The following is a 13,178-nucleotide window of genomic DNA, read 5'->3' as shown; positions in this document are numbered from 1 at the left end:
TAATACCAGTTTTTTTGTTCTTTTGCAGGACAAGATTAAACATTTAGAGGAAAAACTTAAGGAAGAAGAACATCAGCGTAAGCTATTTCAAGACAAAGCATCTGAAGTAAATAGAGCATTATATCATTATCACAATAAACCACATGTTTTATTATAATTTGTTTTCATTATCTGCAGGCTATATTTTAGACTATAATTTCTGCTTCCTAACTTGTTAGTTTTGGTCTCTTTTTGCTATAATAATGAGATTCTCAGTAAGTCAGCCAGCATATTTATATACTTGGATGCCTGCCAAAAGAAGTCTTATCGTCTTTTGAAATTCTGACATATATATATATGAAATAATTCCTGATATAGATTGTTTTCAGTTTGATTGATATATAGGTATTAAATAATGCATTCTCTTATAAACAGAAAATGATTGCATTTAGCAATAGACTTAGTGGGGCTTTCACATACAAAAAATAGTATTTAGGGTTTTCTTTTTTTTAAGATTTTATTTCAGAGAGAGAGAATAAGAGAGAGAGAGAACATGAGAGGTGGGAGGGAGGAGCAGACTCCCTGCTGAGCAGGGAGCCTGATGTGGGACTCGATCCCATGACCTTGGGATCATGACCTGAGCCGAAGGTAGATGCTTAACCTTAACGGACTGAGCCACCCAGGTGCCCTGGGGTTTTCTTTTCTTCCTCAAAAAGCACTTTTTAAAGAAGATTTTGTTTATCTTAGAGAGAGAGAGAGAGAGAGCATGAGTGGGGGGAGGGGGCGGAGACAGAGAATCTCAAGCAGGCTCAGTACTGAGCACAGAGCCTGACATGGTACTCGATCTCATGACCCTGAGGATCATGACCTAAGCCAGGCACTCAACCAACTGAGCCACCCAGGCGCCCCAAGCATTTTTGTCTTCATAAGCTGAGACCTGATTTCTTATTATAATGTTTTTGAAGAAACTTGTTAAAAATCAGTTGCATAAAGCTTTTTCTTTAATATTATAGCTTCAGACTGGACTTGAAATCAGTAGAATTTTAATGTCTTCAGTATCAAATCCAAAACACTGCAAGGAGAAGAAGAAGTCTTTGAAGGTATGCAGATACTTTATTCTTATTTGCTAATGCTTATTTCTTTACTCTTTTAATATTTATACCTATCCATTTCCAAAAAGAATTTAGAGAGATTTGTAATAAAAGACATGCAATAATGCTATGAAATGCAGATAAAAACATAAGTTGAATGCTGATGGTTTTAGGTTTGAGGATAGAAAATTCCATAAAATCCAGGTTAAAGAAAGTATCAGCAGTTGAGCCCAAAAACTAATTTTGAGTTTACTTGACAACCAAAGCAAAAAGGACCATATGACAATCAGTATATTTGTGAAATAACAATAAACATGCCAATTTTTCTAGAAAGATAGACATTTTCCTAGTACTAAACTCTTTTTTTTTCGATTTGTGCAACATTATTGCAAGAAAAATAAGTTATTAGCAGAGCTATTAGTTGATCACTTATCCATTGACAACTTGCATCATTTGTACATTAAACAGTGTATTGAAGATAGATTAACTATGAGCTCCGAGCTTTCTAATAATTTAAATTTAAATGAAAATTAAAAAAAAATTTGAGACCCTGTTTTGGAATGCAAAGGGTATTTGACTTCCAGTTTCCATTCTCTGTAGAACAAGAACATATCATTCCTTTATTAACATGCATAAAATACATCATAGATTTTGTTCTGCTGATGCTATAAATTAATATCAATTCTCCATTCATATCAGTTATGAGCATAAAGTGTATCATGTAACTCAAATCTCTCTCAATGGAAGGCTTAAGAAAGAATGGATGCTTGAATAATGTTGCTTCCTTTGATGTGACAACTGAGCATCCATCTCCGTCCCCCTCAGATGATTTTCTTCAGCATGTTAGAGCAGTGAGGAATGGTTTTAGTGTCATAACCAAGTTAGAGTGAAGACATTGGCCACATAATACACATGCTCCATTTTTTAAAAAATTCTGAATCTTGGGGTGCCTGGGTGTCTCAGTCGGTTGAGCATCGGACTCTTGATTTCATCTCAGGTCATGATCTCAGGGTCGTGGAATGGAGCCCCGTATTGGGTTCAGTGCTCAGTACAGTCTGCTTGAGATTCTCTCCCTCTCCCTCTGCACAACCGCCCCCCAAAATAAATAAATAAATAAATAAATAAAATCTTTAAAAAAAATTCTGAATCTTGGGCAACTATACTTTTATAAATACCTTGTAGTTTTTAAAAGCAGTTATTGTCCAAAACTGGAAGAAGTTAAGTCTTTGTCAGATGAGCATGTGAATGAATGGAGGGAAATAAACAAAAAATAAAATTTTATTTTAGTCTGCTAAGGGAGCAGCAGTCTGGTAAGAAAATTAAAAAAGGAACAGTAATTTAAATTTTATTCCAGCTATAATGCAGGTTATTTTGACCTTACAGTAGCATCACATGACATACTTCTGAGTCCATTTCCAAGATACTCTGTTGTACTTATCTCTTTCTGTTTTATAGACCTGTGCAATCTCTGGCACTAGAGGGTCACATAGCAGTGAACAAATGGATAAAAGAATTTTAGAAATAGTTAAAGCACAGATCACTGTGATCTTAGAATATCAATACAAATGCTGCCATTACTGTTAATATTTGGCAGATAAATTCTTGTTGTAAATGCAACCTTAGGTGGTTTGAAGTAGACTATAGGAAAATGAATCATCAAAAATAATACACCACCTTGATGTGGGCTGCCATTAGGTTCCATAATTGTGGCTTGCTAATGAAAGGTATCATCCCCAACTGGACCTGCAAAATATTGCGCTAGAGGGTTATGGGCCAAATCACTAAGTTCCTTTTTAATCCATTTCAGTGCCATGACCTGTGCTTTTCATCTGGCTCCTCACTCTCTCAGTGTGTGCTCAAAGGCTGCACAGGGAAGGACTGTCTCTTCGTCTCACACTAGTTCTGCCAGACACAGGCACAGAGGGTCAGGGCCTCCCTCAAGCTACCCCTAGTACTAAACTCTTATAGAAATGTATTCTGCAATATTTTATAAAAGAGACACTAAATGACACAACAGATGATAACAACACAATAGATCCTAGAAGCAATTTTTTATAACTTAAGGTCACCAGACCATATCTGTTAGAATGACAGTAGTATTTATCTATCAGTTCAGATCTTGGGAACACAGAAACTCCTTAGATCGGAAAAGTAGTAATTATACACAGTTGAAAACTTAAATACTATCAATAAATACAGTGAAAAGGGGCGCCTGGATGGCTCAGTCGTTAAGTGTCTGCCGTCGGCTCAGGTCATGATCCCAGGGTCCTGGGATCGAGCCCTGCATTGGGCTCCCTGCTCTGCAGGAAGCCTGCTTCTCCCTCTTCCACTCCCCCTACTTGTGTTCCCTCTCGCGCTTTGTCTGTCTGTCAAACAAACAAAATACAGTGAAAAATCAGTAACAACAACTCTGCAGATCAAAATAAATCCAAATCTAAAGCAAGGCCTTTAAGAATTCATAAGTGGCATTATTCTTAAGACTGAAAGAAAAAAGATACCTATATATCTTGCTACTTCTTCTGATAAAGAATGAAAATACATACTCATTTGGTCCAGCTCATCTTGCTTTACTATCAGTGATTAAGCTGTAGTACATCCATAATATGAAATACTACACAGAAATAAAAGGAATGTGTTGGTATTTGCTGGATCCTGTTGAAAGAGATTTGGCTTCATTTCAGTTTTTTACTATCACAAATAAAGCTGTTATGAACATTTGTGTATAGGTTTTTGTGCGAACATTGGTTTTCATTTCTCTGGGATAAATGTCCAAGAGTGTAATTGCCGAATCATCATATGTACTTACCATATAAGTACATGTTTAGTTTTACAAGAAACTGTCAAATTATTTTGTATTCCTACAAACCATGCATGAGTGATCTGGCTTCTCCACCTCTTTGCCAGCATTTGGTATTGTCACTGTTCTTTATTTTGGCCATTACGATAGGTATATAGTGATATTTCATTGTAACTTGCATTTTCCTAATGGCTAATGATGTTGCAGATCTTTTTATGTGTTTATTGCCATCTATATGACCTCTTCAGTGAAATGTCTACCCACATTTTTTTATTGTTTTCTAATCAGATTTTTTACTGTTGAATTTTGAGACTTCTTCGTATCATAAATGTCTTTTAAAACAATTTTTGTTTATGTTTTTTGGTCAATATTTAGAAAACTAGATGTTTAAAGGGAGGACCACCTCAGCAAATTCATTCAAAGTTTGGATCACTGCCTGTTGTGGCTGAGAAGGTGAGAGGAAGAATGAAGATACTTGTTCAGACACACTCCTGCTTTGTTGTAAGTGCAATTTAAATGCCATGAGTCATTTGAAATTGTTCTTAGCTATTTCTTTTCCCCTAAAGTCTGCCAGTGCGAACTATTCTGTGAATGCAAGTATGCAAAGCCTCCTGCAGTTGATGAAACATTACGGGCCACATAACTGTCAGAAACTTACTGAAGTTACGGAGCCTCGATGTCTCTACAAGCCTACTAGAACAACTTTCCAGGGTAAAGCTGAACCTTCTGATTCAAAAAATTCCATTTCTATTGGTGACAATTTGTCTGAACTTGTGATGGCAATGCAGGATGAGCTGGACCAAATGAGTATGTAAGTATTTTCATTCTTTATCAGAACTAGTAAGATATATAGGTATCTTTTTTTCTTCTGTCTTAAGAACAATGCCACTCATGAATTCTTAAAGGCCTTGCTTAGATTTGGATTTATTTTGACCTGCAGAGTTGTTTTCACTGATATTTCACTGTATTTATTGATAGTATTTAAGTTTTCAACTGTGGGTAATTACTACTTTTCCGATCTAAGGAGTTTCCGTGTTCCCAAGATCTGACCTGATAGACAAATACTACTGTCATTCTAACAGATGCAGTCTGGTGACCTTAAATTATAACTCACAAATGCTTTTATAAGAAAGATTCTGCTTTTGTTTTGTATAATCTTTTTAATTAAGTGAAATTTCATTAGACAAGTAGGAAATTCTTTGTTTTAAACTCTGGCTGGTCTGCATTATAAGTTTTGAAGCATCCATAGTAAATAAGATTCTGAGTGGGATACATATTTTAAGCCCCAAGTTTAAATATATATTCAACAAAAATTCCAGGAAATATGAGATTTGGGTAGCCAACTAGTTGAACTAGGACATCTGTAGAAGATACAGCTTGTTCTCTTAACAGTATTCCTTAAAGTGGGCTATCACCAAATAGAGATTTCTTGGGCAAATATTTTTATAGCTGCAGTTCTTCCCAAACACCGTATATTAAGAATTCCAAAGTTGGAACTAAAGAGAGTCCTTTACTGCTTTTAGCTAAGGACATCAGAATATTTTATTACATTTAGCTATGAACATCAAGAATTCAAAATTTATTTTAAGGTTCTTTAAGACCCTAAGTCTAAGATATTTCTAAATTTAATCTCAAATCATAAGAGCCTTTTATATTTACCATAGATTAATTAGATAACTGTACATAAAGAGACTGTCTTTGAAAATTAATATTTAAGTGACAAAAATTTATGATTGAACAGAATATTGTTTAATTCTATCAAAGATATATAGTATAAACCATAACAGTGCTTGATATTTGCTTTTCTTTCATAGGGAGCATAAAGAACTACTGAATCAAATGAAGGAAACTGAAAGTCATTCAGTCTGTGAAGACATAGAATGTGAACTAGAACATTTAGTCAAGAAAATGGAAATTAAAGGAGAACAAATTTCCAAACTGTTGAAGCATCAAGACAATGTAAGAAGGCTTTAGTAAAAGATTTTAATAAAAAGATATATCTGGAGTCAGTGTTATATCTCTGTATGATCTTTCAAATTTAAGGTCTGTATGTGTGGCTTAGTGAAAAGATGACAGGAGTCCCTTAGGCCTGTTATAGAGCCCTCTGTCCCATTGGAATAACATTGCCTCCTACATAACTCTCCAAGATAATGTAAAGTAAGAGGAACAAGAAAGTTTAGTTATGTATTCGGAAATGGCCTTGGGAAAATTTTGAGGTAGACAGCCCTCCCGGTTACCCTTTTAACATTCTTTCCCTTTACCTCTCCCACCCCTAATCCCTTAATGAAGCCCCTTATGTTGACAGGTCTCTACTTCGGTACCATACATAAACCTGGCTCCTCAAGCAGTACTCTAATGCTAAAACGACTGTTTCCCCTTTCCCAGAACAAGTTATGCTGTGTTCTATTCCCTGGGGACCTGTGCTTAGCTGGCTATAGCGTGGTGGTAAGGGGGGACTCTCTCGTTGCATGTGAATTCTTAATAACTAAGAATCACATAACAATTTTAATATTTTAACAGAAGAATCATGGAATATTATAATATTTTATTCCAAGACAATGATTCCATAGGTTGGATTATTAGCACTATTACACTGCTAGAGCAGAAGGCAGAGGGAGTCTTTCTTCAAATCACATCATGTAGCTATCTGCCTATGGAATAATCAGCATTCATATAAGTTGGTGATATATTAACCTCACAATAAAGCCTTCCCCACTTTTATAGGAAAGTAATAAAGGATTCAGAATTTTACTGCCTTTATTCTTCTGTGACCAATAAAGAGAAAAAGAGGAAATGAAACTTTTGAAGCAAATATTTTCACTTTACTGGCTTTTAAGGCTCTAGTAAGTAAATTTTTTTGTATGATTGTGTTAGGGTGAAGATTATTTAACTTATACACTTTCTTAGAATTGCATAGGAGAAATTTGAAGGGAATAGAGAATAGCCATATTTTTAATGCACATAAATTATATTTTGAAAAATATGATTTATGTTCTATAATAGTCATAGCAGTATAAATTTTCAAGCATTTTATCCTGATAAATTTAATCTCTGCAATTAAAATGGCCTTGGACAAATACCAGGTTCTTAGCCAATGTCTGGATCAGCTCTACAAATTAGGCCTATGAATTAAGTGAAATAGACTAAGTAATGGACTAGGCTTGGCAGAAATGGGTTTTGGCAAGTTGATAGGTTTTATTTTGTTTAATTCTTTCTACCCAACTGTTACCAGATACTACTGAATGAAACTTTTTTTTTTTTTTTTTTTTGGTACAGGCATTCAGTAGTACTTTAAATTCAGGAATACTTTTCAGTAAAATATGTATATATACACATTCAACTCTATAAATTCAGTGCTCATTCCTAGCACCAGATCTTTGCTTTTCTGTTAATACCACCTGAAAGGTCCTTTTTCTCCTGTCTCTATTCTCCAGTTTTTACTCATTTCATAGCCTTTATAAATCTTCCTCTCAGCTTTTCATTGATCTTTGCAGCCCACGTTGGTCTTGTCCTGCTCTAGTCTTCTCAAGTAAACACCTCTGTCCTGCTCAGACTTAGCCCAGCCTCAGTTATTCTCTGGTTGTCACGTATATGCTTTTCTTTCACTAATAAGAGCAATAAGCTTTTTGAGAGCAAGGATTGTTTTATTCATGATATTTTTACCTAACTAGCACGGAGGTAGGCATATGACAGGTATTCAATAAATAAAGACTTAATGCACTTTTTAAATTTCATGTAATCTTTATAACATCAATCCAATCCATCTATTTTAGTAGAGTATATTTTTAGCATCTTTTTTTACTAAAATGTTAGATTTTTTTTCTTTCCAGGTCCGTAAACTGCAGCAAAAAGTTCAAAACTCAAAGATGAGTGAAGCTTCGGGTGTTCAGAGAGAAGAGAGCAACCTTAAAGGATCAAAGAACATAAAAAATAGTCCCAGAAAATGTTTGCTAACTAACTCTCTTCAGAAGAACAGCAATTTTCATCCAGTACAAGTCCATAATCTTCAAATGAAATTGAGAAGAGATGATATCATGTGGGAACAGTAACACAATAGTAAAACTGTCACCTTAAATGAACTCTGTCAGTGAGATCTTGAATTGTCTAAAGTGGTTTTAATATACCTTTATGAAATTCTGAATTATGTTTCTAGTCCCTATAAAGTGTCAAGTTGTAGTATTTTTAAATTAATGCCTAATGGGGCACCTGGGTGGCTCAGTCGGTTAAGCGACTGCCTTCGGCTCAGGTCATGATCCTGGAGTCCCGGGATCGAGTCCCGCATCGGGCTCCCTGCTCAGCGGGGAGTCTGCTTCTCCCTCGGACCCTCCCCCCTCTCATGCTCTCTCTCTCTCTATCTCATTCTCTCTCTCAAATAAATAAATAAAATCTTAAAAAAAATTAATGCCTAATGACCTCCTAAGAGTCACAAATAATAAATGACTGCATTTTTTCTCTTACTGACTGAAATACCTAATCTGTTCATGTTTTAGACACATTGTTCACTTTGCAGATCACTTAAGCTAAGTCTAAGAAATTATACTGGATTGGTGATACTTAAAATTGAGTTAAATTTTGAGACTCAAGTACCATTCCCCTTTTTCATTTAGTAGGCTTGTAACCTTAAGAACCAATGTAAAATGAACACAGTAATGAAAGGTCTTTTACCTTTCATGGTGCTTCCTCCCTATCTTATTTTAGAGCTATGAAATGTTTTTCTTTTTTGGAAATTTAAGAGCTCTGTAAAGAGCTCGAGTTTTTATGTGACAATTACAAATAGGAACTCGTAGTTATTTAATTTTTAGATGACAGTAACTCAAGTACAGAAGCCTTTTTCTGCAATTCCTGTTCCTTTTACAAATCCAGGGCTGCTTTTTAACATGAGTGACTTATCTTATCCCTTTATAACTAAAACTTTTGATGAGTTTTAGTCTTTGCATTATATATATAATCATCAGTATAAATTGAGAATGTGACTATCCAGTACCCACTTTTATAGCAAAGTATAGGAAAAATAAATTGGACATTTTATTACCTATCCAGTAAAAATTCAGAGGAATATGATACATTTTAAAAATATTTTTAAATCAGTGATGTCATAAGCAATTTCTTTGTTTATGTATACTTTATAATAAATTTACACTTGTTGACCTATCTTTTAAGAAACCTATGGAAACTGGTATGACTCTTTTGAACTTTTTTGGTTTTTCACTGAAATCCTTCGGGGCAACTAGAGAATTGAAATCCTCAACTGAAATAGAAATAGAAGACTGACAGAAAAGCCATAGTAGAAGGGAGGAACTCAGAAGCTAGGATAGCAGTTTAAGAGATCATGATTCCAAAGGCACAGAGTTGGAAGTATATTTATCTATAGCTGGGGGAATAATCAAGCTACAAGTATGAAAGAATTTTCAGGGCAAGATCTGGGGGAGTTAGGAAAAGCAATTATGTTGAAGACAATCCTCCTAGGAAAATCCCCAACAGTATGTAGGAGAAAGGGGGTAATTGTGGAACTTCTGGTGAGGGAAGAAGAAAACTCTGATTCATTCTCACTGAGAGAAGAGATGTTATGTTAGAGGACCTTTCCAAACCCGAAGTGGGGAAATAACTGAAAATGGGCAGATGGATACTTGGAATTATCCTTGAAAGTAACATGATAGAGATGAAAGATTCTCTCTGGTTTAAGTACTGCATGTGTCTTTCACCCACTCTTCTTCCCTCTCCCTCTACAGCTTCTTCAGCCCCAGAGATGTTGCACAGAGCGCTTCATCTAAATTCATTTTCATCACCTTACCTTTTCAACTTTGCCTTTCCGCCTCAAGAATGTGAGTGCTGTAGTTTAAACTTAGCACAAAAATCACCAGGACCATAATGCAGCCCGATATCCTTCTGGGCCTTTGTTTTCTATGCATTTAGGAAGGTGGCTGACCATATTTAGTTTATCAGTAGTGAAGTCATTACTTGCAAAAATGTATTGCTAAAACAAAAACAAAGTCATTTTAGGAAAGTGTGAATATTTCAGTTAAGAATTGAGAATTTTCTTGGAAGATCAGAGTAGTATAGGAGAAAAACCAGAAGACTTCAGAATTAGGAGACTTGGGTTCAAATTGTGACTCCACCCTTTAGTAGCTTGGATAATCAAATAACTTCGGAGCCTCCATTTCTTATTTGTTAAGTAGGGATTATATTGTTACCTACCTCGCAGGGTTGTTGTGAGGAGTAAATGAAATAACACGTCAAAGCACCCAGCAGAAGGGTTGGCATTGAGTAAGAACTCAATAAATGTTAAGTCTGACTGCCCTCCCCCACCAAAAGTTGTCAGAGAACCTGAGTTTGCATGGGTTAAAGCCTGAAAGCAAGAACCGAAATGTATTCTTTGTAAAAATGGGAATATTCTAATTACTTGGGTTTGGTTTTTTGGGTTGTTTTGTTTTTTGTTTTTTGCCTGTGTGTCTGGGAGGAAATTGTTTTGGCTTATTCCCTAGCTCAGGTTTCTCATGAGGCAGGGGAAAGAATATGGTCTTACCATGGTGCAGAAATACACAAGTCACACACAGCAACTTGGTTTAGAGTCAGTTTTGGTTGTTGGGTAACAGTTATTATGGAGAGACACTAAAGAATTGTCTCTTGTTGCTCCATCACAGCTACTGAACTAAAAACGTGTCCTGCTCGCAGACTGCTGCTTGCCAGAGCCTTTGACTCCTCAGGGGGTGGAGCAAATGATTTCCTTCCTGGACAGGGGCAATCTGTGGTCAGTGTACAAGAGTTGCTGTAGCAACCCCGCAGCTGTGCTCTGCCTAGCAGAAACTCGGTAGGATATCATTGATTTTGTTCACTTCAGTGAAAAACAGGTTTGTTTGTTTTTTATTTAATCAGAAATTGAAAAAATGGAATTGGAACTTTCTAGCCAAGACAGATCTCAACTTTGATGAAACTGTGAAACTAGAAAGTTTGAGTGTTTAAAACAGCAGGTATTGTGAGTACTCTAATTTTGGAAATTGCAGTTGGACTCTTGAATTAACCATACCTGTGTGGGTTGGTTGTTGGCAACCTAGCCATTTTTATTAGGTTATAGCCGAAGATAGGAGGGTTGGAGCAAAATGTTCAGTTTTCAGCAGTATAAGATTAACGGAGATACTTAAAATAGCTCAATGAATGGTGATGGTGTACTTAAAGGTTTTTGAGATTTTTAGATAGCCTTTCTCCTTTAAAAATACAATTTTAACTCCGAAGGAGTAGTCTTAATCTGTGATAAGACATCAAAAAATTTAAATTAAAATTTGACTTGCAGTGTGGTGAGAAACTAAGGGGAAAAGTCTGGTTGGTTATGCACAATGGAAGCAGATCTCACTATGGCCAAAAATGTACCAGCTGCCATTGTTGGTGTAGAGTAAATAGTGAAACACCTAATGGGGTTTCCTGGAACTCTGTTCAGCTGTAACTAAAGCTGTATGTACTGAGAACATTTAATTGTATGTGAAGTTTAGATAAGTACAAGCTGACTCCCAGATGTATAACAAGACAAACCTCTCTATGGCATAATACCATCTGTGAGGCGGAAAAAAAAAAAACAAAAAACCTCAATATGGGTGCCATGGCACCTTTTGATTAAAATGAAATAAGGATGAATAAAAATAATATTGACTGTCATCGATGTAAAACTAAATTTATTTCTTGGTAATTAAATAGACCTTGCCAACACCTCAGGCTTTTTCGTCATAATCTATAAGCTTATTTTCATGTAAATTTCCTCCTTTAATTCCTTTTTTATACTTTGTTATATAAGGAGAATTAGGCATAACAAAATTGTAAAGTTTAAAGTTTTAAAATCTTGTCTAGGGCAGAGTTTGTTTTTATTGTAGTTATGCATTAGTCATTTAAAGAATAAGGTGGATTTTTTTTTTCCTGGTGCGATTTTTGGGAGTGTTCTCCTTAATGGTATAGAGTCATTGAATTCTCATTTGGTACAAGATCCTACTAGATGCCGTAGGCAATTATTAGAATTATAAATTAGCACCCCCCAAAGAAATTTATTTTTTATTATATATGCATGGTCCATTGGGTACCTATGTGCATTAACAGTTTCAGCAGAAAATAACAGAGAAGCAAATTGATGTCTTGTTACTTTATGCTCCGAGGCAGTTTTTTGACGATCTCAGTTCAGTCTACAATGTTAATGACCAGTTTAGCAGTCTACAATGTTGGGAGACTGGATCCAGTGTGGTTAGAGGAGGGATGTTAGGAATTAAGAATTATCTGTCCGAAAAAAAGATAAAAAGTTCTGTGAAATAATCAGCTTTGGTGAAGTTATCCGTTATACTGTCGACCCAGGTTTTTCCTCCATTGATATTGCTTATCCATCTTTCCCTCATTCTTCAGGTCTCAGTGTAGTGCTTCCTCTAGGAAGCCCTCTTTGAGTCTCCCCTTCACACCCCTCCCTCTTCTCCCAAATCTGGCTTCACTGCCACTTCTAGGTATTTCTCCTATCTTTGCACTTAGTACACGTTCTTGTTATCGCTTGTTTGTCTTTCCCATAGACTGAAAGCTCCCTAAGGGCAAGATCCTTTCTTGCTCACCACTGTAGCCAGCACCCAGCACAATACCTAGCCCATAAGTAGTAGCCCTCTCAATAAATATTTGATAATTACCTGTCATGAAGTTATGTTTACCTTCTTTGGTGGTCTCATCTGAGTAAGCGTATTGGGCCACGCACTGCTGTCTTAGGCACCAGTGCAGTTGTGCAGCTGTTCCATCTTTCAAGGGTATGTGACCAAATTTTACATAATCCCTGGTTAAAATATGCCGGTGTTTTATTGTTTGTTTGGGGGTAAAGATAAAAGGCACTTAGAATGATGCTTTCTTTGATTTTATGGTGCGAAGAGGAAGAGGTTAGAGAGCCAAGGTAGTTCTTTATTTGTCTATGGTATGTTCGACTTGTTCAGTCAGCAAGTATTTCCTGATCTCTAATCAAGTATTTGTTATCTCTAAGGTACTGTGCTAGATGCTATGGGAGATTCAAAGCCAAATTATGCGTGGATTCTCTCTTCAAGTTGCTTATAGTCTGATGAGAGGGGACAAAAATATAACAGAAGGAAGAAAACAGTAGGGGACATAGAGGTATAATGACCATCCCAGAGAAGATGCTTAAATATTTGTCTACTAAATTTTTGTTCTTCATCTGTTGATAGATAAAGTTGACCTGTTTATATCTCTTCATTCTCTTTCTTTCATTTGCTTTTTCACCTGGTGGTAGTATTGGTCTAGGATTCATAAGTCTTGTTGATTGAAGATACCAGTTCACTTAGCATAAATTT

General features: G+C 35.8%; 1 protein-coding gene and 1 pseudogene across 5 annotated transcripts in view; one reads left to right on the top strand and one right to left on the bottom strand.

The window, feature by feature from the left end:
• CEP57L1 (centrosomal protein 57 like 1) overlaps positions 1–10,606 on the top strand; it is an 88,689-nt gene extending 78,083 nt beyond the window's left edge. For 2 of the 5 annotated variants that reach the window (XM_027603207.1, XM_027603204.1), the window contains 6 exons: positions 29–106; positions 993–1,079; positions 4,243–4,320; positions 4,434–4,678; positions 5,682–5,826; positions 7,698–8,118. In XM_027603207.1, coding sequence (XP_027459008.1) covers positions 29–106; positions 993–1,079; positions 4,243–4,320; positions 4,434–4,678; positions 5,682–5,826; positions 7,698–7,916 — 852 coding nt within the window. In that variant the 3' untranslated portion in view covers positions 7,917–8,118. Of the gene's footprint in view, positions 1–28; positions 107–992; positions 1,080–4,242; positions 4,321–4,433; positions 4,679–5,681; positions 5,827–6,591; positions 6,711–7,680; positions 9,690–10,508 lie in introns of those variants that run through there. The other 3 variants (XR_003521612.1, XR_003521613.1, XR_003521614.1) reach the window with 3 other exon arrangements.
• On the bottom strand, positions 2,459–2,883 carry LOC113927397 (annotated as a pseudogene).
• Positions 10,607–13,178: the final 2,572 nt, after the last annotated feature.

The sequence above is a fragment of the Zalophus californianus genome, chromosome 7 (genome assembly GCF_009762305.2).
Source record: "Zalophus californianus isolate mZalCal1 chromosome 7, mZalCal1.pri.v2, whole genome shotgun sequence".
Classification (NCBI taxonomy): Eukaryota; Metazoa; Chordata; class Mammalia; order Carnivora; family Otariidae; genus Zalophus; species Zalophus californianus.
This window is presented reverse-complemented; position numbering and strand designations above follow the sequence as displayed.